A 21,755-nucleotide genomic window follows, 5' to 3' on the forward strand; every position below is an offset into this window, starting at 1 on the left:
ATTTTTGATATGCTCTATTGGTGGAAAAATATCTAGTTCCTTCCATGGGAACTTAGAATTTCCATTTATTCAAATTTCCCTGTGATGGAAATTTTATTTTACAGGCTTGTAAGTCAACTCTGTTCTCGTCGTTTTATTTCCATTTTGTTTTAATTGGAATTAAACCAAGGTGTAGTATCTATTTATACTTTACTTAACCCTGTCGCATGCGTTCATAAACTTTTTTTATTTCCTTGCTTACGGGTTCTTGCGTCTACAGTTAGAGGCACAAGGGCCTGCACATATATAAGAACGCTCCTGATTCAACTGATTATTTATATTATATAACACCGTCCATTTCATTGTCGGAATGTAGCAACTGTTCAACTTTATATCTTAAAATTCATTGCGAAGTGCATGGGAACAAGATAAAACGTTTTTACGTAAGTGTTTCAGAGAGATCTAAAAATATCTCGATAGATTTGGACGAACTCGGGAAGACGTTCGAAATCAAATGAAATACAATCGGTTATCTGAATTTTTCCCAGCAAGAATTTCTTAAAATGCCGGAAACCAAACATATAGAGTTGCATTTGAGCACCTTCAAATGCCGCCGACCTGAGCTGGAATTGGACCCGCTATCTTGGGAACAGGACAACGACCAATCGATTTCACCTCTGAGCTCGGCTTATTATAGTTATTCCCAGCCAAAATTACTAATAGACTAGTGCAGATATCACAGGCGTACACAACTGTACATGAGGTTGTTGATTGTAGTATCACAAATCCCCTGAAAACACATAATAATAATAATAATAATAATAATAATAATAATAATAATAATAATAATAATAATAATAATAATAATAATAATAATCCCGCCATCATATTTCTAAGATCAGAATATTCGTATCTCACAACCATCCCAGTCGGTTCATGTACTTTGAATCTTCCTTTAATTTTTACAAGATGTTTTGCGTCGCATCGACACAGATAGGTCTTATGGCGACGATGGGAGAGGAAAGGGCTAGGGTTGGTAAGTAAGTAGCCGTGGCCTTAAATCAGGAACAGCCCCAGCATTTTCCTGGGTTGAAATTGGGAAACCACGGAGAATAATCTTCAGGGCTGCTGACAATGTGGTTAGAACCCACTATTTCCCGAATGCAACCTCACAGCTACGCGCCAACTCGCTCAGAAATCTTTAAGTAACTTTGCGGAAGGATTGATACGTAATAATTTCCATTTCTCACAACAAAGGCTGCTCCCTCTTATTTTCTTATGAGTTTGTGGCAATAAATACAATTGAAGCGATGACTGAAAAACAAACATTTAATATTTCAGGTTTCACGGACATGGATTGATACAGAATGGCAGAGAGAAATTGCCTACAAAATATTTCCACGAACCAGTTCATGATAAGATATAAATAGAATTAATGAGGTTAGTCATGGTCTTATAAGTTGAAATATGCATCTTATTAGCAAGATGAATTATACATTTTCCTTTTAGGGATCCAAAGTCACTGGAGACATGGACTTTGCTGTTTTCTAGTTGATAAATGTCACACTAAACGCCCTCTGTTGATCAGGGGTAGAGTATCGGCCTCTGGACCTCAAGATTGCGGGTTCAAATCCAACGCAGCTAGTCGGACTTGTAAAGGGCGAGAAACAGAGCAACATCCTATGCCGTACGATGTTGGCATGTAAAATATATTTGAAGATTCATTTGATGTTTAGCCGATACAATTAATTAAAACCAAGAAATATGTTTCTCTAATAGTGTTCTGGTCTCCCTTCCGTGGAGTAATGCCCTAAATTCCTTAATGGAGGCGAGATGGGGTGGTCGAATTTGGATAGGAGCAAAGTAGTATAAAAACGCAAGCGTAAACATAGTTTTACGTCAGGTTTGACATGTAGGCATTTCCTTTTCTGCCTATGTGGTTCTGTCCAGACCCTTTCCCGTTTACACCGCTTTAATAGCTTATCGCGAAATCCAGCCTGATAACATGCATAGCATGGGGAGAGACAGATACTTCCACAGTGTCAAACTTCCCAATCCTCCCTACTGTATCTTTCTTCTTAGAACTGACGGCATGTCGGAGGCGATGTAGATATAAGATGATCACCAAGCGGTGGGTGTGACATCGGGGGCCCCATCGAAAAAAAATATTTTCTCACTGGGAAACACACTCTTCTAAGGTGTAACGTATGTGGGAGCGATTCGTTCAGAAAAAATGCATGTGTATTAACACTTAAAGTATTACAAATCCTAAATAATTATTTAAAATATTCACTCGAAAGAAAAGAATGAGTGCAAGGTATCACTAATCAGTCACTAATGATCTGCATTTAGGGCACCGCCCAGGTGGCAGATGATGTTTACCTAGTCTTTCCTTAAATAACTGCACAGAATTTGAAAATTTATTGAACATCTCCCTTGGTAAATTATTCCAATCCCTAACTTCCCTTCCTATAAACGAATATTTGCCCGTATTTGTCCTCTTGAATTCCAACTTCATCTTCGTATTGTGATCTTTCCTACTTTTAAAGACACCACTCAAACTTATTCGTATATTAATGTCATTCCACGCCATCTCTCCACTGACAGCTCGGAAAATACCAGTTAGCCGAGCAGCTTGTCTCCTTTTTGCCAAGTCCTCCCAGCCCAAACTTTGTAACATTTTCGTAACGTTACTATTTTGTCGGAAATCATCCAGCACAAATCGAGCTGCATTTCTTTGTTTTTTATTTATCGAATTAAATAATTCTGGTGAGGGTCCCATACTCTGGAACCATAATATAGTTGGGGTCTTACCAGGGACTTACATGCAATCACGATTATATCCTTACTACAACCCCAATATAATATCATAACCATCTGAAGAGATCTGTACCCTTTATTCACAATCGCATTTATCTGACGAGAATAGTGTCTTATTGGTGATCTTTGCCACTGTAAGTATTATTACACTGCTTACAGCGCTCTTTACTTTGTCGGTATGGACCAAAACAAGTTTGTTACTTTGTTCTAATTGTCTCATTCTCATAATTATTTGTTTTTGACAATATGAAAGTTTTTGACTCTAGTCGAGCTAGGGAGGCGATTTAGCTGTATTTGGAGGTAAATGAACTACTCATACCTAAAAATTGTTCATCGTGTGGAACCACTCGAATTTTTAGAATACTGTTCTCTTCCTTGATAGTATTACCGATCCACCCAAACTTGTAGCATGCACTGAGTGCCCAGTTCCACTTTAGATGTATTTTTCCTCCACATATGGCTACATTTCATCAGAATGGCATCTCGTGCCGAGTTACGAATGCAAAATAACTCTATATTTGAAACTATAAACATATTAAAGATCACTTACTGCATTCCATGTGCAGTACTTCAGAGAAAAGTCTGCATATATCTTGTATTTAGTAGACCAAAAGTCAGGCTGCTTTCTTCATGAGTATCGTGATTATTTTATTGTGCCGTTCTAAATAATAAGTCTCAGAGATTAAGCATTTTACTAAGAATGAAAACTACTTCATGTTAAAATGACAAATAAGTAATAAAGAGTACCAATCAAGAGGCTACGCGGTTGGGGTCACGTAACCAGCTTGCATTCGGGAGATGGTAGGTTCCAACCCCACTGTCGGCAGCCATAAAGGTGGTAGCGCGTGTGTTCCCATCTTTCACACCAGGCAAATGCCGAGGCTGTGCCTTAATTTAAGGCCACGGTTTCCTCTTTTCTACTCCTAGTCCTTTCCTATCCCATCTTCACCGTAAGACCTTTATGCGTCGGTGCGACGTGTAATAAAAAAAGAAATCAAGACTACCTCTGCAGCACCACCTATTTCTACTTAGGTCAGTGGTATTAGAAGAGATCAAGTCTTTGTCACTGGCTTGTCATATAAAAAGAACTCCTACAGACCGAATTCGAATATACCGACGTTTGTAATTCTTAATATCACTGCGTAATAGACTTCAATAAGTATTTATTCAGTTTACGTTATATTATTATTATTATTATTATTATTATTATTATTATTATTATTATTATTATTATTATCATCTCTGTTGGTTATACTGAATGTTTGGAAACCCTCTATACAAAATACTATGGCTCTTAAAGGGGACTGACTAGATAATGGTTTGAATAATAATTTATTATTTTTCTTCTTCTTCTCTTGAACTTTTTCCAGTTACTGGAGGTTCGAAATCTATTGTATATACGGTCCAGTTTTACGGCGTGAATTACATTGATAACACCCTCCTCCGCCACGGCAGATATCCCAAGTATTTGGGTGAAATTCTGGATAGAACACTGTCATTCAAAGTTAAAAGTACAACTCAAAGTAGTCGGTATAATAATAATAATGTCGTGTGGTTATTTCTAGCCGGGTGCAGCCCTTGTAAAGTAGACCCTCCGAGGAGGGTGAGCGGCATCTGCCATGTGTTGGTAACTGGGTGTTATTGTGGTGGAGGATAGTGTTATGTGTGGTGTGTGAGTTGCAGAGATGGTGGGGTAGCACAAACACCCGGCCTCCGAGCCATTGGAATTAACCAATGAAGGTTAAAATCCCCGACCCGGCCGGGAATCAAACCCGGGACCGTCTGAACCAAAGGCCAGTACGCTGACCATTCAGCCAACGAGTCAGCCGTGTGATTAGGGAGGCGCGGCTGTGAGCTTGCATCCGGGAGATAGTGGGTTCGAATCCCACTGTCGGCAGTTCTGAAAATGGTTTTCCGTGGTTTCCCATTTTTCACACCAGGCAAATGCTGGGTCTGTACCCTAGTTTAGGCCACGGTCACTTCCAACTTCTAGGCCTTTCCTATCCCATCGTCGCCATAAGACCTATCTGTGTCGGTGCGACGTAAAGCTACTAGCAAATATACATGCAGGGTTATTCACCTAACATATTACACAGAAATAACTTCTAAACCATTAAAGATATCAGTATTCTGTTTTCATATTCGTAAATGGTATGCAAGGTCTTGTAAAATAACGTGCTACGTAGTCTCATGGGGTGATTAACAACCGAGATATTGATACTAACTCCATATTTTTAAATGGAACGGCACACATTTATACAGCTGATTTAAAAGTTCATCTGCGTACAAGTTCAAATATGTAAGTATTTTCAAAATCGGACAATTACTTTTTGAGATATAAGTAAGAACAGCAAGTGCTATTTTGCATGCCGCATTAGACGGCGTGAAGTCGGGCAAGGACATATTGAGGCGCAAGCAGTTTCCTGGGAGTGACTTCAGTCACAGAATGGATACCAGTCATGTAAGCACCTCGTACACATGTGATGTGTTTGCAAAGTGTGTATGACAGACGAACACATGACAGGACAGAAAGGGTTGATGTGTTTAAAAGGAATATAATTACTTTGCCTTGAAAGGAACATAACGAAACCTATAATTGTCACTGGTTTTAGTGTACAGTTCATACTACTCTGAGTTGAGAAATAAACATAACACAAAACACCGGAAGACCTCCTTCTAGAAAAGCAAATGGTCAGAGCTGATCGTGGTGAGATGGCAGCAGCACTATTATTTATGTTTTATTTCACACGCATTAATCTCCGCAGAACTCCAGCGCGACTGTAGTAGCGTGCATTCGGGAGAGCGTAGGTTCGAGTCCTGCATCGCCCAACCTGAAAGTGATTTTCATGGTGTCCCATGTTCAACACCAGGTAAATACCGGATAGGTACCTTTGTGATAGGCCACGTCCAACTTCCTTTCCAAATCCTTCCCATTCCCATCCGTGAGAAAAAAAACGCTAAAGTGAGCGCAACCTATTACATGTCAAAATAAAACAATACAACTTAATCTCCCTTCCCCGTTGTGTGCTCGCCAGTCATACAATAACGTTGCAAACCCAGGGTGTGTTACGGTACATCACATTATGTTTACAGTACATGCCTGGTATCAGTTCTGTGGCTGGAATCAAGGCCAGGAAGCAGCTTGCGCCTCAATATGTCCTTGCCCGACTTCATGCCGTCTGATGCGGCAGCAAAACCGCGCATGCTGTTCTTATTTATATCTCAAAAAGTAATTGTCCGATTTTGAAAATACTTACATATTTGAACTTGTATGCAGTTGAACTTTTAGGCCAGCTGTATGAATTTGTACCATTCCATTTAAAAATATGGAGTTAGTATCAATATCTCGGGTTTTTTTTGCTATTGGCTTTACGTCACACTGACACAGATAGGTCTTATGGTGACGATGGGACAGGAACGGGATAGGACTAAGAAGGAAGCGGCCGTGGTCTTAATTAAGGTACAGCCCCAGCATTTGCCTGGTATGAAAATGGGAACCACGGAAACCATTTTCAGGGCTGCCGACAGTGGGGTTCGAACCCACTATCTCCCGAATACTGGATACTGGCCGCACTTAAGCGACTGCAGCTATCGAGCTCGTAATCTCGGTTATTAATTACTCCATGAGACTAAGTAGCACATTATTTTACAAGGCCCTGGGTACCATTTACGAATATGAAAACAGAATGCCGATATCTTTAATGGTTTAGAAGTTATTTCTGTGTAACATTTCAGGTGAATAACCCTGTATATATACACCTTAGAAATAAGGGCGAAGTCCAGCTCTGTGTCTTAGGCTTCTTTTTTTTTTTTTTTTGCTAGGTGCTTTACGTCGCACCGACACAGGTAGGTCTTATGGCGATGATGGGACATGAAAGGGCTAGGAGTGGGAAGGAAGTGGCCGTGGCCTTAATTAAGGTACAGCCCCAGCATTTGCCTGGTGTGAAAATGGGAAACCACGGAAAACCATTTTCAGGGGTGCCGACAGTGGAGTTCGAACCTACTATCTCCCGAATACTGGATACTGGCCGCACTTAAGCGATTGCAGCTATCGAGCTCGGTTCTTAGGCTTCGGGCCTTGATAAGAAGCTAGTATCAGTCTGTTATAACGTCACTGTTTTACATTACAATGTTGAAAGTCACTTTTATTCCAGAAGAAGAAGAAGAAGAAGAAGAATTATAATTATATTACTGGTTTTACGTCACACTAACTACTTTTTGGGGACGCAGAGTTGCGAGAATTTTGTCCCACAGCAGTTTTTACGTGCCACTAAATCTGCCGACACGAGGCTGACGTATTTGAGCACCTCCAAATACCACCGGATTGAGCCAATATCCAACCTGCCACGTTGTGAGTGGACAGGCCAGCGCGTCAACCGTCTGAGTCATTCAACCCGCCAATTTTATTCCATTTAAGACAAAAGAAATATCCATTTTCAACGCAGTTTGTTGGTAACTAAAAGATCAATGATAGCTGGTCCGCTTTAAACACGATTATGCAGATAAATGAAATTTACTTTGTACAAAGACACTCCTCAAGACACTAACGTATTCTAGCTCCTTAATAACGTCTCATGTAATCACATGCGATATCTAGAGGCTGAAATTTCTCACCCACATTAAACAAGCAGTGAGAAACGTGAACAAGCAAAAACGCAGTTAGTGCTGAATATATTTCACATTTACCTTTACGTCCAGTCCAACATGCTGTTAGTGGTATCTGTGTCCCCGTTATTTCCACGTGTGTCCACAGTATGTTGCTGTTTATAAATAACGGTTGCTTCTACCATGTTTTCGAAAATGTCCACAGAAATTCCTCTTTTCTTTCATTACTTCAAATGCAGAACGATACTGGATGGATTTAGGTCATTTTTTGTCTTGTTTTGTATTTATTTTGTATTTTGTTTTGTTTTTCACTATATCTTACAAATAAGGGCGAAGTCCAGCACTATGGCTGATTGCTCATCGTCTTAAACTTCAGTCCTTGGAGCCCCAGGTTCGAATCCCAGCTGGGTTCATGGATTTTAAGCGTAACAGGTTTTTCTGAACTGAGTATTTGTATTGCCCCAACCACACCTGCAGCATCACATCACACACAACAATCTCCTTCACCACAGTAGCACTCAGTTTCGTACACATGGCAGACGCCGTCTATACTCGTCGAAGAGTCTGCCTTACAAGAAATGCACCATGCTAGACAAAACCACACGAAAGTGTCACATAAAGACGAAAATATAGAAATATTTTTTCCAGAGAGTGAAATAAATTAAATAATAACAACAATAATAATAATAATAATAATAATAATTCGATTTTAGTCTGGTGCAGCCCTTGTAAGGCAGACCCTCCGACGACAGAGGACGACATCTGCCGTGCATTCACTACGTGTTACTGTAGTGGTGTATAGTGTTGTGTGAGAGTTGCAACGAATGTTGGGGTCAGTACAAACACCCAGTCGCCGAACCAAGCGAATTAACCATTTAAGGTTAAAATCCCTCGACCCGGCCGGGACTCGCACCTAGAGCTCCAGGGACTCGGCCGGGAATCGAACCCGGGGTCCCCTGAATTAAAGATCACTACGCTGACCATACATCCAAGGAGCCGGACATTTATTATTATTATTATTATTATTATTATTATTATTATTATTATTATTATTATTGAAGAAAGAGGTCATTATACTTGTTAAAAGGCTTATTTACCGTAATTAGGTATATTTAGGTGATCCATGTTATACGTAGCTATGGAAATAGGTGATATATTTCGTCTGTGATTTACAAGAACAAATCCTCTATAAAATCAACCAATGCAAATAGCCTAACACGGATATTTTTTGAAGTGGGAGCCAATTGTTTCTTTTTTTTCCCAGTTTCGTCTTTGAAATTTTCCGGTCTTTCAAAATTATTACAATATTAATAGAACTATAAAATACTTGAAAAAATTACGTATTTTTTAATCTCCAGTTAGTCGATATGCCTCTGGCTATTTTGTAAAGGATGAAGTTCAAAAGTGCTTGTACGTGTAGGAAGTAAGGTTCTATAACTAAAGCAAGAACAAACTTGTTAGAATCATTATATATGTACATTTATACCATTTCTAAAAAAAATCATATTTTCTGAAATACTTAATCATAACATGTACCGTTATAAATCGAGAACTAATGGAGAACCTATTTCATGCAGTTTTCATGTTGTCTAGAGGATCTCTTGAGATAGGGACTGCATCTGAACAACATTTTCTCGGCTTACGATGCCTAAAATGTTAAGTATATTCACGAACTATGCGCATAAGAATTGTAGAGCATAAAATGTTATGTATTAAAGTCCAATGGAGCACAAACCTACCCGTGAAAGGTCGCCCACAATAACAATTTTAATTCCGTCGTTGTACCTTAATCAAGGTCACAGTTGTTCCTTCCTAATTCTAACTCTATCAAATCCCATTGTTGCCATAAGACTTGTCTGTGTCAGTGCGACGTTAAGCAAATAGCAACGTAATAGCCACGGGGCATCCATTTGTTTCGTTCAATACGAACCATGGAAATTTCATTCCGAAAATTCTCTCATACATTGCCCGGCATTGGAAATACAATGCCAAGACAGTGATGTCACTCATCTACCGTGCTGTCCACCACATTAACCTGACTGCAGCCAAGGGAATTAGACTGTAGATAACAAAGTGTCACATGATCGGTAAATTCTAATTTTTGACTTCCGTCGCGTGCCTCTGACTTCAGATAATTTTCAGTTGACCCCGGTTCAAAACTCTTACCCGAAAATTCTACCGATCTACCTTAGGTTGGGCTCAAAACTGCGTTAAAGCTGACTTCCTGTATGCTGATTCCCCAGCCGAAAGGCTGGTTGGATCCTCAAAAGATCCATCATTAGCTTTCATAGGTGGCTTAGTTGTTACTGAATGGATGTACTAAGGAAATGAGGAACGATGTAGTTTCCCCTTATTTTCCTCGCAGAACCAGAAGTTGTTGTACACGCATGTACAGAAATGGTGTTACGCAGTCCCTCCCCAGACTGACAGGGATTCGCCTGGCAACTACTGTGACAATTCTAGCAGGACAACTCCGTTTGCTACGAACGACAAAAATTATTTCATTCCCCTCCCGGAGGGGGAGGGGCAGGCCACCTAAATGGTAACACCTTCACTCTGGCCAAAAGTTTCGGGCGGCTTTGAAAAGGAACGAGGGATTTATGAGGTGGGTAAGCGGAGAAGTGAGGCGATGGAGAAGGAGTGAGTAATGGTCCCTTGCGTAGGTACTTTATTGGATTTAGTGTCGGGTACGTGATGAGTTACAGATTCTGAACAACTGGTCTTTACATAATTAATCTGAATATCTTGCAGTACTCGACGTTATTGTTTGTACTCGACAACTTTGTTACAGATGTCCTTTACCAAATTATAGTAACGCGTTTGCTGCCCGTCTCAGGCTTAAATAGCCCCGTAGACGACCACACCCGGTTCCAAAACTCTCCCCTAAGTTTCCATGAGAAGGAAACCTGGGTTCTACCAAGGACTAGCCAGTCAGGTTGACAGAAGGCCATTTTATTCCGATACATCATAGCTTAGTCACTAACTGCCTTGACTTATGCCCAGTTTACTCTGTTGAGTGTACTGGATGGATATGAATCGCCCTTTGCTGACTACACATATTTCTTAACTTCTCTAATACAGAATGTGTGCTCTTACTTATTCAAACTATTAAATACTAATTAATTGAAATACACTCTTAAATACCTGCAACACTTTATATTCCTAACTGTGTGTAACTTCAGTGTCATCATCCCTCCTACTTCCCAGACAAGGGTCGATCCTCGGAGTGGTCGACAGTTCGCTTTTTTTGCTTTACGTCGCACTGACACAGATATGTCTTACGGCGATGATGGGATAGGAAAGGCCTAGGAAATGGAAGGAAGCGTCCGTGGCCTTAATTAAGGTACAACCCCGGCATTTGCCTGGTGTGAAAATGGGAAACCACGGAAAACCATCTTCAGGGCTGCCGACAGTGGGGCTCGAACCCACTATCTCCCGATTACTGGATACTGGCCGCACTTAAGCGACTGCAGCTATCGAGCTGAGCTCGGTGGTCGACAGTTCTGAGTTCGGTTCTGAAGGAGGAAATAACAAAAGAAACAAAGACTATAATCGCTTGGGTTCTGAAAATTTGATCGGTGCAGGTAGAACTGCGGGTAAAAGCTAATATCAATTATATACACAGAGAGTGGCTGTTGAAAGTTGGAGAAAATATTTTTTTTTAAATCCATGATGTCTTATCAACCCATATTCGTTATAATTAAAAAACGAATATCTTTCTTTGCTAGCAGATTAACGTCGCATTAACTAATTCTGGACGTCGGGAACGGTGGCATGGTACAAGGCTAGGGCTGAGAAGGCCACGTAGTCCATGCAAGCTCAGATATTGTCACCATTATTTTACTACCTCTAACAGTTTGTTCCATACACGAAGAAGAGGGTTGTGGGATACAACTTCTATCACACAGAAGGCAGTTATACTGCATTCTACTGCCAAAAGAAAAGAAAAAATCCAAACGTCGAGACTGAAGAAGAAATTTCCCCTCAGATTTATGCTTGACTTGCACGGAAAGCAGACTGTTTGATTTTCTGTCTCTCTCTCTCCTCTAGTTTCAATTCAACCCACTCACTTCCAGCAATCTCTTTCTTTTCTTTCCACTGCTCTAACAATTTTATCTGCGTGCGATGTAAATACTGTTCGTACACAGCAATTTTACTTTGTAGAAATGACAGTAATGAGAGATGTAAACGTTGAAAGCATTTCTGTCCACCAGCTTGAGATCTATGAAATAATAATAATAATAATAATAATAATAATAATAATAATAATAATAATCGTATGGCCTCAGCTACCGTTTGCAGACATTTCGATTTGACGCCATCTGGCTGTCTGCTCATCAGTTTCGACGTTCCGATTTACTCTGTCTGCCATCTAGCGGACCTAGAGTAAACCGGATCTCTCTTGGGCGTCTATGGCTGAGATTTAATTAATTTTGTTGGGTAAATACCAAATGTATCACCAGAGTTCTTTTACATGCCGACATCGTACGACATGGAGTGTCGAATGGACTTTTTTCCGCCCTTCAAAAATCCGACTACCTCTGCCGGGTTTGAACCCGCTATCTTGGGATCCGGAGGCCGACACTCTACCACGGATCCACAGAGGCAGCTATCTATGAAATTAAACTCTGGTTTTCAACGTCCTAGCCGGCCCCGTGGTGTAGGGGTAGCGTGCCTGCCACTTACCCGGAGGCCCCGGGTTCGATTCCCGGCCAGGTCAGGGATTTTTGCCTAGACCTAAGGGCTGGTTCGAGGTCCACTCAGCCTATGTAATTAGAATTGAGGAGCTATCTGATGGTGAGATGGCGGCCCCGGTCTAGAAATCCAAGAATAACGGCCGAGAGGATTCATTGTGCTGACCACACGACACCTCGTAATCTGCAGCCCTACGGCTGAGCAGCGGTCACTTGGTAGGCAAAGGCCCTTCAAGGGCTGTAGTGCCATGGAGTTTGGTTTCGTTTCTTCAACGTCCCGAAATATCTCATTTTTCTCAGAGTGAGAAATTAAATTATTTCAGACGAAGCTGCCATGGGCTTGAAGTTAATATATGCATTGACTTTGTTAATTAAAATTGTGAGTTTGGTTGTACAGCTGAGGATAAAGTATGAACTAAACGTTGAATTTACATGTTCTAATTTCGGCGTGACATCGCTTTTAAAACCAGGCTAACGAAATCACGGGCTCACATTCGAACTTACAGCTCCGGAGCTTTAATTCTAAATGTGGAACATAAGAGAAAATGTGACACTCGATGTGCCTCAGTAAAATACAAAAGGGTAGAATGAATTTAAAAAGCGACGATTTTGAGTTATATGATTCGATCTGCACAATATGATCCGATTCGTTGGTCCCTGCGTGTCAGTATATGTGGCCGACCAAACCGTGTTTATGCTGTAGTTGTACCTTCACGTTTCCACTTCACAATTACGTCATTAGTAAGTCGATTGGGGGCACATTTGTAAGGTTAGAAATGACCCTTACAGATTTCTTGCTTATGCTTATGTGGCAACTAATGTTTACCCCATGTTGAAAGTCAGTAAACTATTCCATACTCGCACTGAGCAATAAAACTTCCCTCCTTCCTTTTATAGAGGTGCGATGCATCGTTTTTTGTAGGGTGTCCAGGGATACTTATGATCAGATAGTATACGTTGTCTTTGTTACAGGCATATTTTAAATTTTTCAATTCATAAATTAGTTTCAGTCCGCCTCTGTGGTGTAGTGGTTAACGTGATTAGCTGCCACCCCCGGAGGCCCGGGTTCGATTCCCGGCTCTGCCACGAAATTTGAAAAGTGGTACGAGGGCTGGAACTGGGTCCACTCAGTCTCGGGAAGTCAGCTGAGTAGAGGTGGGTTCGACTCCCACCTCAGCCATCCTGGAAGTGGTTTTCCGTGGTTTCCCACTTCTCCTCCAGGCGAATGCCGGGATGGTACCTAACTTAAGGCCACGGCCGCTTCCTTCCCTCTTCCTTGCCTATCCCTTCCAATCTTCCCATCCCTCTACAAGGCCCCTGTTCAGCATAGCAGGTGAGGCCGCCTGGGCGAGGTACTGGTCATCCTCCCCAGTTGTATCCCCGACCAAGAGTCTGAAGCTCCAGGACACTGCCCTTGAGGCGGTAGAGGTGGGATCCCTCGCTAAGTCCGAGGGGAAAACCGAACCTGGAGGGTAAACAGATGATGATGATGATGATGATGATGAAATTAGTTTCAAAGACTGAGGAACCTAACAGTTGTGTTTAAAACATCCTCTTTTTACAAAGGAAAACTTACTACAGTTTATTTTCTGTTGCCTTTCTTTTACGTTGCGTTACTTTCAAAAACGATTGCTTAACTCTCCACGAGCTGACATGAGAGCGATAGACGCACAGGCGCTGAAATAAACCATGAAAATGTTAGCTTTAAAAAGAATGTCATTCTTCTTTCAGATCGGACTCCTATGCACCTGGCAGCGGAAAATGGGCATGCCAACGTGATAGAGCTTCTTGCCGACAAATTCAAAGCTTCCATCTATGAGCGAACCAAAGATGGCAGCACCTTGATGCACATAGCATCACTCAACGGCCATGCGGAATGTGCTATGATGCTCTTTAAGAAAGGCGTTTATTTACACATGCCTAACAAGGTGAGTGGTTCCTTGATTCCGCTTACTTTCGATATACATAACTTTTTTAGTCTATTTACTGAAAAAAACTACGTTTCAGACAACCTTCCACGTTACATTTACTGTAAATGTAACGTTTCTTTACGGGCGTAAATATCACAAAAAAAGTATCATCAGGTAAGCACAGTGTGAGTGTAATTATTTTCTTTATAAATTATGATTTTATTTATTTATTTATTTATTTATTTATTTATTTATTTATTTTTGCTACTTGCTTTACGTCGCACCGACACAGATAGGTCTTATGGCGACGATGGGACAGGAAAGGGCTAGGAGTGGGAAGGAATCGGCCGTGGCCTTAATTAAGGTTCAGCCCCAGCATTTGCTTGGTGTGAAAATGGGAAACCACGGAAAACCATTTTCAGGGCTGCCGACAGTGGGGTTCGAACCTGCTATCTCCCGAATACTGGATACTGGCCGCACTTAAGCGACTGCAGCTATCGAGCTCGGTATAAATTATGATTAACAGAATTTCCTGGTCTCCGGAAAATTAATTCAATAGCCTAATTGAGTAATAAGTTTGATTATTACCGATACATGAGGAAAATCATTATTCCACTTTACCAGCGGTTAGTACCATTATGGTACTGGATTTTGGACCCCTTTAGACAACAAGAATTGTCGATTTAGGATTATGCTCTGGAAGCAGTCCCTTGTTCAGTTTATACCATTTTAAAGTTATTTTATGAAAAGGTGGGAAATTGAGGGTCAGATCCACTGATTGTATTCAGTTCATAATCATTGTTCACTGTCGTATTTTTAAAATATAGTCAGTGGATGGATTTTGGAATTATTTTAACTTTTAATATTGTCAGTTAGATCCCCTGATTATTTTAAATTCATATTCATTCATTACCGGGTGAGTTGGCCGTGCGGTTAGGAGCGCGCAGCTGTGAGCTTGCATCCTGGAGATTGTGGGTTCTAATCCCACTGTCGGTAGCCCTGACGAAGGTTTCCCGTGGTTTCCCATTTTCATACCAGGCAAATGCTGGGGCTGTACCTTAATTAAGGCCACGGCCGCTTCCTTCCCGTTCCTAGGCTTTTCCTATCTCATCGTTGCCATAAGACCTATCTATGTCGGTGCGACGTAAAGCAAAATAGCATTCATTCATTCGTCATTCTTCGTTATCGTGTTTTGAATTCTGGTCGGCGGATGAAATTTTAATTGTCATTACATTTCGTTACATTTGACAAGCTTTAACAGCTTCATTTTAGATTTTTTTTAAAACCATATTGACTATAAAATCAGATATCGAATATTTAAGAATAACTTAAATATTATATTTAAGTAGTCCGCCTATTCAATACATATATAATTTAATCAATCTAGTAAATATTCCTTTCCCTAAGGGACATCATCCGCTGGAACAAATTACAACAATATATCTGACATGTGCTAGATTTATTAAATTATATATGTATTGAATAGGCGGACCACTTAAATATAATATTTAAGTTCTTAAATATTCACTAACTGATTACATTTCGTCTCAACTCATACCATTAGGGGCCGATGAACTAGATGTTAGGCCTCCTTCAACAACGAGCATCATCTTCAACTTTTCTTTGGAACTTTCCCATTTCTCGAGTCGAGTACTCCTGGGATTGGACGCTGTTCTCTCTCACCCTATCCCGTACAAAGATCTCCATCCCTACGTAAATACTGCATCCTATGGTAAGGTAAGGGTTATACTGCCCGAAGGCAGGTCTGAGCCTCCGCAGAGGTGTTCCTGAGCCGGAGTTTACGTGCGGTAGGGTGGCCAGTTCCTTTCCACTCCTCCATTCCCTTACCCCTCACCAACAGCGCGTGGCAACCTATCCAACTCCTGACCACGCCCAATGTTGCTTAACTTCGGAGATCTCACGGAATCCGGTGTTTCAACACGGCTACGACCGTTATGCTTCCTATATCTACTCTTATTTTTTTCTCATTTTCAGGTCGTATCCTCCCCCTACCATTCTTTATTTGTACTTCTGCTGGATCCTGGCTGAGTCTGATGATATTTCTGGACGTCAGACGTAAACTATCGTAGGTAAAATTTCACTAGCTTTACAGGAAAGCAGAAAAAAAGCTGTTTAGGCGCATATTTTGCTACCTTTGAGGCAGGTACCGACCATGGTAAACTATCGTAAGAGCCAATACCCGTAAGGAGTGCGGCGGGCAGCATAAAGCTGAACTGTTTTATGAACACTTACCATAGTTTATCGCCGGGTTCTCCTTGCACAAAGCATGGTTTCACATAGCTTATCTTCATTCCTATAAAACACACAATAGTGTACCCGTAAGAAGACATGACCAAAAGTTACATACGATAAAAAAAACTCATAATCGTCGTTTTCGCGTTTAATGTAGTTTACTTCTGACGTCCAAATTTAGAGAGATTTTAAACGGTGCAAGTACTTGTCGTTAATTCGAAGGACAATCATTTCAACATCAAGGAAATAAGTGTGTTCCTCCTGTACGTTGACTGTCCTAGCCCTGTATCCATCCAGGAAATTACTAGATTTGTGTTCAAGTCCAGGGTGTCTTCATATTTGCCATCCCTTTTCTTTATAATTACGACAGCTTCAAGAGAAGCTAGACTCTAATGCCATTTCCAAACACTAATCTTTACTGTATCCAACAAATATGACTTCTTACTATTAAATACTAAATATTTCTTTTTTCTTACAGGGAGGAGCACGCAGTATCCACACAGCGGCCCGGTATGGCCATGTGGGGATCATCAGCACCCTGTTACAGAAGGGCGAGAGCGTAGATGTGACCACCCATGTGAGTATATATACACCATTGTTTGTTACATAGTGGTTAACGTGTCCAGAGTTTAAGAAATGACGGCGATGGAATAAATATACGAGGGCTTATCCATGTAATACGAGTGCGGAACGAGGAAGAGCGGCTATGTAGAGTGTCCCACTCCCAGCGAGGCCGGGAGACAATATGCATGTTCCGAGCGGTATATTCATAAACTCTTGCGTATTCTATTACCGATATTATTACATTAATATCTTATTTATGCACCCAATAGTCTTTATCATGAGTAATAAGCTTTTTTTACAGGCGATGTTGAAAGTGGTGTCCTTCAGCCTTCAAACTTTCCTGGCATCTTCTAACGAAATTGCTATTCACACACATAAGTTCCTGTTGCGTAATTGTCCTAATTACTGTAGTTATATTATTTTTAAGTTCATCTATGGTTTGAGAATTATTTCTGTAAACTCGTACGAATAATGTGTTAATGTCGTCGACTTTTTCTTCCGATAAAACCTTTCGTTTCGGTTTAGGAGTTGCAGCTTTAAGTGATCCATTTGTTCTTAATTTATTCACGAGACATTTTAAGTCTTTCTCTACCTTGAATTGGAACCCCGGGAAATCTGTTCTGAAATCGCCTACACACCTCACTACATAACTCGGTTGTTCAAATGTTATATATCAGGGGTGGCCACTAACCATACTTCTGGGAGCCGCAAAGTTAGGAGACAAAAAATTGGGAGCTTGTTTAGAAAATGGTTTATAAAATGAAGACACGTTTTTCATTTTATAACAAATGAAGGAACATTTATTTTCTACACTACACCGAATATTATTTTTCAGGTACACATCAAGGAATGAGATTTTACTTTTGAGAAGTGCTTTTTTGAGTGTTCATTTTTGCTGTTAGTTTTTTTGAAATCTGGCTGATAATTGGTAAGCGCAGTTCGCACAAGTTCACTTAAATGTTCATCACTTAGTTCAGATCGATATTTAGATTTAATGAATTTAATCGTTGAGTACAGTGATTCACACACATAAGTAGTCCCAAAGATTGGGATTAATCTTTTGGCACACGGTTTTCTTAGTGTGTATTTTTCTTCTGGAACATTCTTCCAAAATTCTATGGTAGAAATGCCACTTTGTTTGAGTCCTTTTAGTCCTTCGTCCTCTTGCAGTTCTTGTAGCTCCAACTCTACAACTGCTGTATTCTTTGTTATTGGTGATGAAACAGGACTGCCATCACCCACAACATCAACAGAGAAAGGATTTTCCAGGAATGAAAATGAAGGTTTAAGTGATCTCAAATTATTAAATCTGCCATTGATTTCTTAAGCAAGTCCAGACATTTTACTCATGTAATCTTCAGTTCCCACCTGAACGTCAGGAAGGCGTTCAGTAATTTTCTTCAAACATTTGAAGTGAGAAAATATTTCAGTCTGAAGGTCTTTCTCAAAACGCTTCAACTTGCTATGAAAGCTAAATACAGCCTGTTCCAATTAAGACATATCTTTACAAGGAAGATATTGCTTTGAACGGGAGTGTGTGTCAGTGAGCCCGTGTCGTAAGGCGAAGCCAGTCGCGTTCACGTATAGGCAGTAGCGAGTGTCGATACTACCTACACATGAACGCGACTGGCTTCATCTCACTACACCGGCTCACTGACACACTCTCCCGCTCAAAGCACTGTCTTCCTTGTAAAGATAAGTTTAGCGTTTTTAAGTGCTGGACCACATCTGTAAAAAAGCCAAATCTAACAACCACTGTGGGGTCATTAAGTTCAGGGAATGATTTTCCTCCCATAAACTGTTTGATTGGATCAAGTAATTTAAAAAAAATCTGTCAAGAACATTGCTTACTGATAGCCATCTTACTAAGCAGTACCAAGATACATCATCAGGAAGCTCATCATTGTTCATATCTTCTATAAAATTTGAACTGTCGGTGTGTTTTGGTACATGAACGAATACAGTTCACAGTTCTTAGAACTACCTGCATAATGTGCGGGTACTGAAAATATGTTGCTGCTAAATGTTCTCTGTGAATAATACAATGTACAGGTAGGAAATCAGGAAATGATGTGTCAGTACTTAACAGCCCAATAAGCCCTTGTTTAGTGCCAGTCATAGATGATGCACCATCGGTAGCAATGCTGACAATATTATCGATAGGCACTGAGTTTTTCCGTAAAACACCGTCCAGGGCTTCTTTAATGTCACAAACATGAGTAGTATCCTTCAAAGTAACCGGGTCTAAAAGTTCTTCCACCACCTGCAAGTCCTTTGACACATACCTCACAAATATAAGTAGTTGTGGTTTACCTTTGATATCAGTAGACTCGTCCGGAGCCAGACTTACTGCTGAGCACTCGCTTAGATATTTTGTAAATTATTAAAAATATCCGCACTAATAACAGAAACTCGCCTCTCTATTGTGTGTCTAGCAGCGGGCATTTCGTTGATCAGTTTCTGCAGTTTCTTATTTGCGGGTTCTAAAACAGAAATAACTTGTGCCATGTTCTTCTTAATAAACTCCCCCTCTGTATAAGGCTTTTTTGTTTTTGCAATATTAAAAGCCAAGATGAAGCCAGCTTTGGTTGTCAAATCTGCTTCCTTGGTAAAAATTGGCATAACCCTACCCTGACCACGAAGTTTTTCCTTTGGTGATTTCACTTTGGTTGTCCTTAACTGAGAGCCAACAGGAAGATCTTTGTTGAAACCGCTGTGGTTAGTGTCACGATGGCGTTTTAGATTACTGGCCTTGGACTGTGACCAAGTTATTTGACACAAAAGACATATTGGCTTACCGTTTCTTTCTACGAAAACGAATTCTTCCTCCCAGTCGGTATTAACAGCTCGATTCTCCTCTTCATATTTACGCTTCTTAGACAGCATTGCAACTGTTCGACAACCAAGCCACAACTGTACTGAAACAGCACACAACTGCACACAGAAAAGTATCGACACTCGCTACTGCCTATACGTGAACGCGACTGGCTTCACCTCACGACACTGGCTCACTGACACACTCTCCCGCTCAAAGCACTATCAAATGGAAGGCGCCAGAACTATCTTCACCTCCCATGTCTTAGCACTGACCTACGGCGCTAATAACGTTAAGCCGCACATCACTGCTACTGACTGCCGCCAGCCGCGAGATGTCGTTAGGATTCCCTTAATTATATCAATTAATTTTACTCTAAGGTTGGTGTTAAGAGCCGCACAAGACTGACTCAAGAGCCGCATGCGGCTCGCGAGCCTCGTTGTGGCCAGCCCTGTTATATATGCTTAAGCGTGAATTTCACTGGCATTTCAACGGTGCAGTAATGTAATTAATCTAATTAATTCTACTGTAATTCAACCACATATGCTCTTACAACAAACGTGTCACATCACGGTTTCACGGCTTCCCACGACACACAAACTCGAGTAAATGACCGCCTCAGTGAGGTTATGAGTGTGCCTGTGCATGACAGGGGAGCGGAACACACTGTACACTATAAGGAAGGTTTAGATTAGTTTAAAATCGCAAAAAAGAATGGTTTCCTAACAATTGCCTGGTTATTATATTGGAATGTAACATACTAAGAAATAGTAAAATGTTATTTCATTTAAAAAAAACTATAAACCACTCGGCCCCAAGCATTATGAATGGTATGAAGCGTATCAATCAATGTATGCCTTTAACTGTCAACAATATGCTGGGCTGTTCACTTGAGAAGTTAAATCAAATCATTACTAAAACATTGAAGATATTGATATTCTGTTTTCATATTCGTAACTGGTATTAATGAGCTCGTCGTTTCACTACAAAGTTGACTTGTATTGAGTTACAAGGCAGACCCTCCAGCGATGGAGGACGACATTTGATGTGTATTGCAGACTGTGTTCTGCATTTTGAGGATGGTAGCGTCGTGTACTGTGAAACGGTTGTTGGAGTGTTGAGGGAAGTATAAACATTCGGTTCTCCAAACTAAGAAAATTACTAGTTCATTATTAAAATCCCACAATCTAGACAGTAATGGACTTCGAGTCCTTAAAACCAAGAATCTGCAAGTCGGCTACGGAATTGGACAATAGTGTTCACTGTATGTCAGTACTGAAGATGGTGATGTCTTTTCCTTCGAAGTTATTTGATGATTTTGTATGGTATTATTACGGTAACAGCAATTACTTCCATAGTTTAAATTGTGTCAAATATGTTGCCAGAAAGCAATGATGTAGTCATATGCAATACCAATTACTGCTGCCAACTTGAATAGTTATCCGTAAAAATCACCAAACAGCATCTGAATGCAAATAGCAATAACAAAGGTCTCTTACCTGGCCATATTATTCATACAACATTAGATTTACTGAGCTCGATAGCTGCAGTCGCTTAAGTGCGGGCAGTATCCAGTATTCGGGAGATAGTAGGTTCGAACCCCACTGTCGGCAGCCCTGAAAATGGTTTTCCGTGGTTTCCCATTTTCACACCAGGCAAATGCTGGGGCTGTACCTTAATTAAGGTCACGGCCGTTTCCTTCCCACTCCCAGCCCTTCCCTGTCCCATCGTCGCCATAAGACCTATCTGTGTCGGCGCGACGTAAAGCAACTAGCAAAAAAAAACATTAGATGTAATCCTCCACCAACGAGGTTATGAAACGCATTATTTGAAACAAAAACGAATTGCTATATCCTAAATAGACCCCACAATTAGAACGGAGGGATCATCTACTGAACCACAGGATGTAAGCAAGAAGAAATGTGACATATCGTCCCCACTATGGCAAACTACGGAAAGTAAAAAATTATGGAAACTTTACCTCTGAAGTTTTGGTCTAGATTTTATTATCTATATAATATCTACCCTCTGACGAAGTCTCACATCTGCAGCTCGTTTTGTATGGCTAACACATAAAACCAGTCATTAAATATAAAAATATATTTGACATGAGTA

The 21,755-nt window shown here is 40.6% G+C and overlaps 1 protein-coding gene across 1 annotated transcript in view; it reads left to right on the forward strand.

Moving 5' to 3' along the window:
• The window catches only part of nompC (no mechanoreceptor potential C), a 653,999-nt gene that overhangs the window by 452,820 nt on the left and 179,424 nt on the right, over positions 1–21,755 (forward strand). The window contains exons 7-8 of the mRNA XM_068229166.1: positions 13,830–14,026; positions 16,740–16,838. Of these exons, the coding sequence (XP_068085267.1) occupies positions 13,830–14,026; positions 16,740–16,838 (296 nt within the window). The remainder of the gene's footprint in view (positions 1–13,829; positions 14,027–16,739; positions 16,839–21,755) is intronic.

This window comes from Anabrus simplex, chromosome 9 (genome assembly GCF_040414725.1).
Source record: "Anabrus simplex isolate iqAnaSimp1 chromosome 9, ASM4041472v1, whole genome shotgun sequence".
Classification (NCBI taxonomy): domain Eukaryota; kingdom Metazoa; phylum Arthropoda; class Insecta; order Orthoptera; family Tettigoniidae; genus Anabrus; species Anabrus simplex.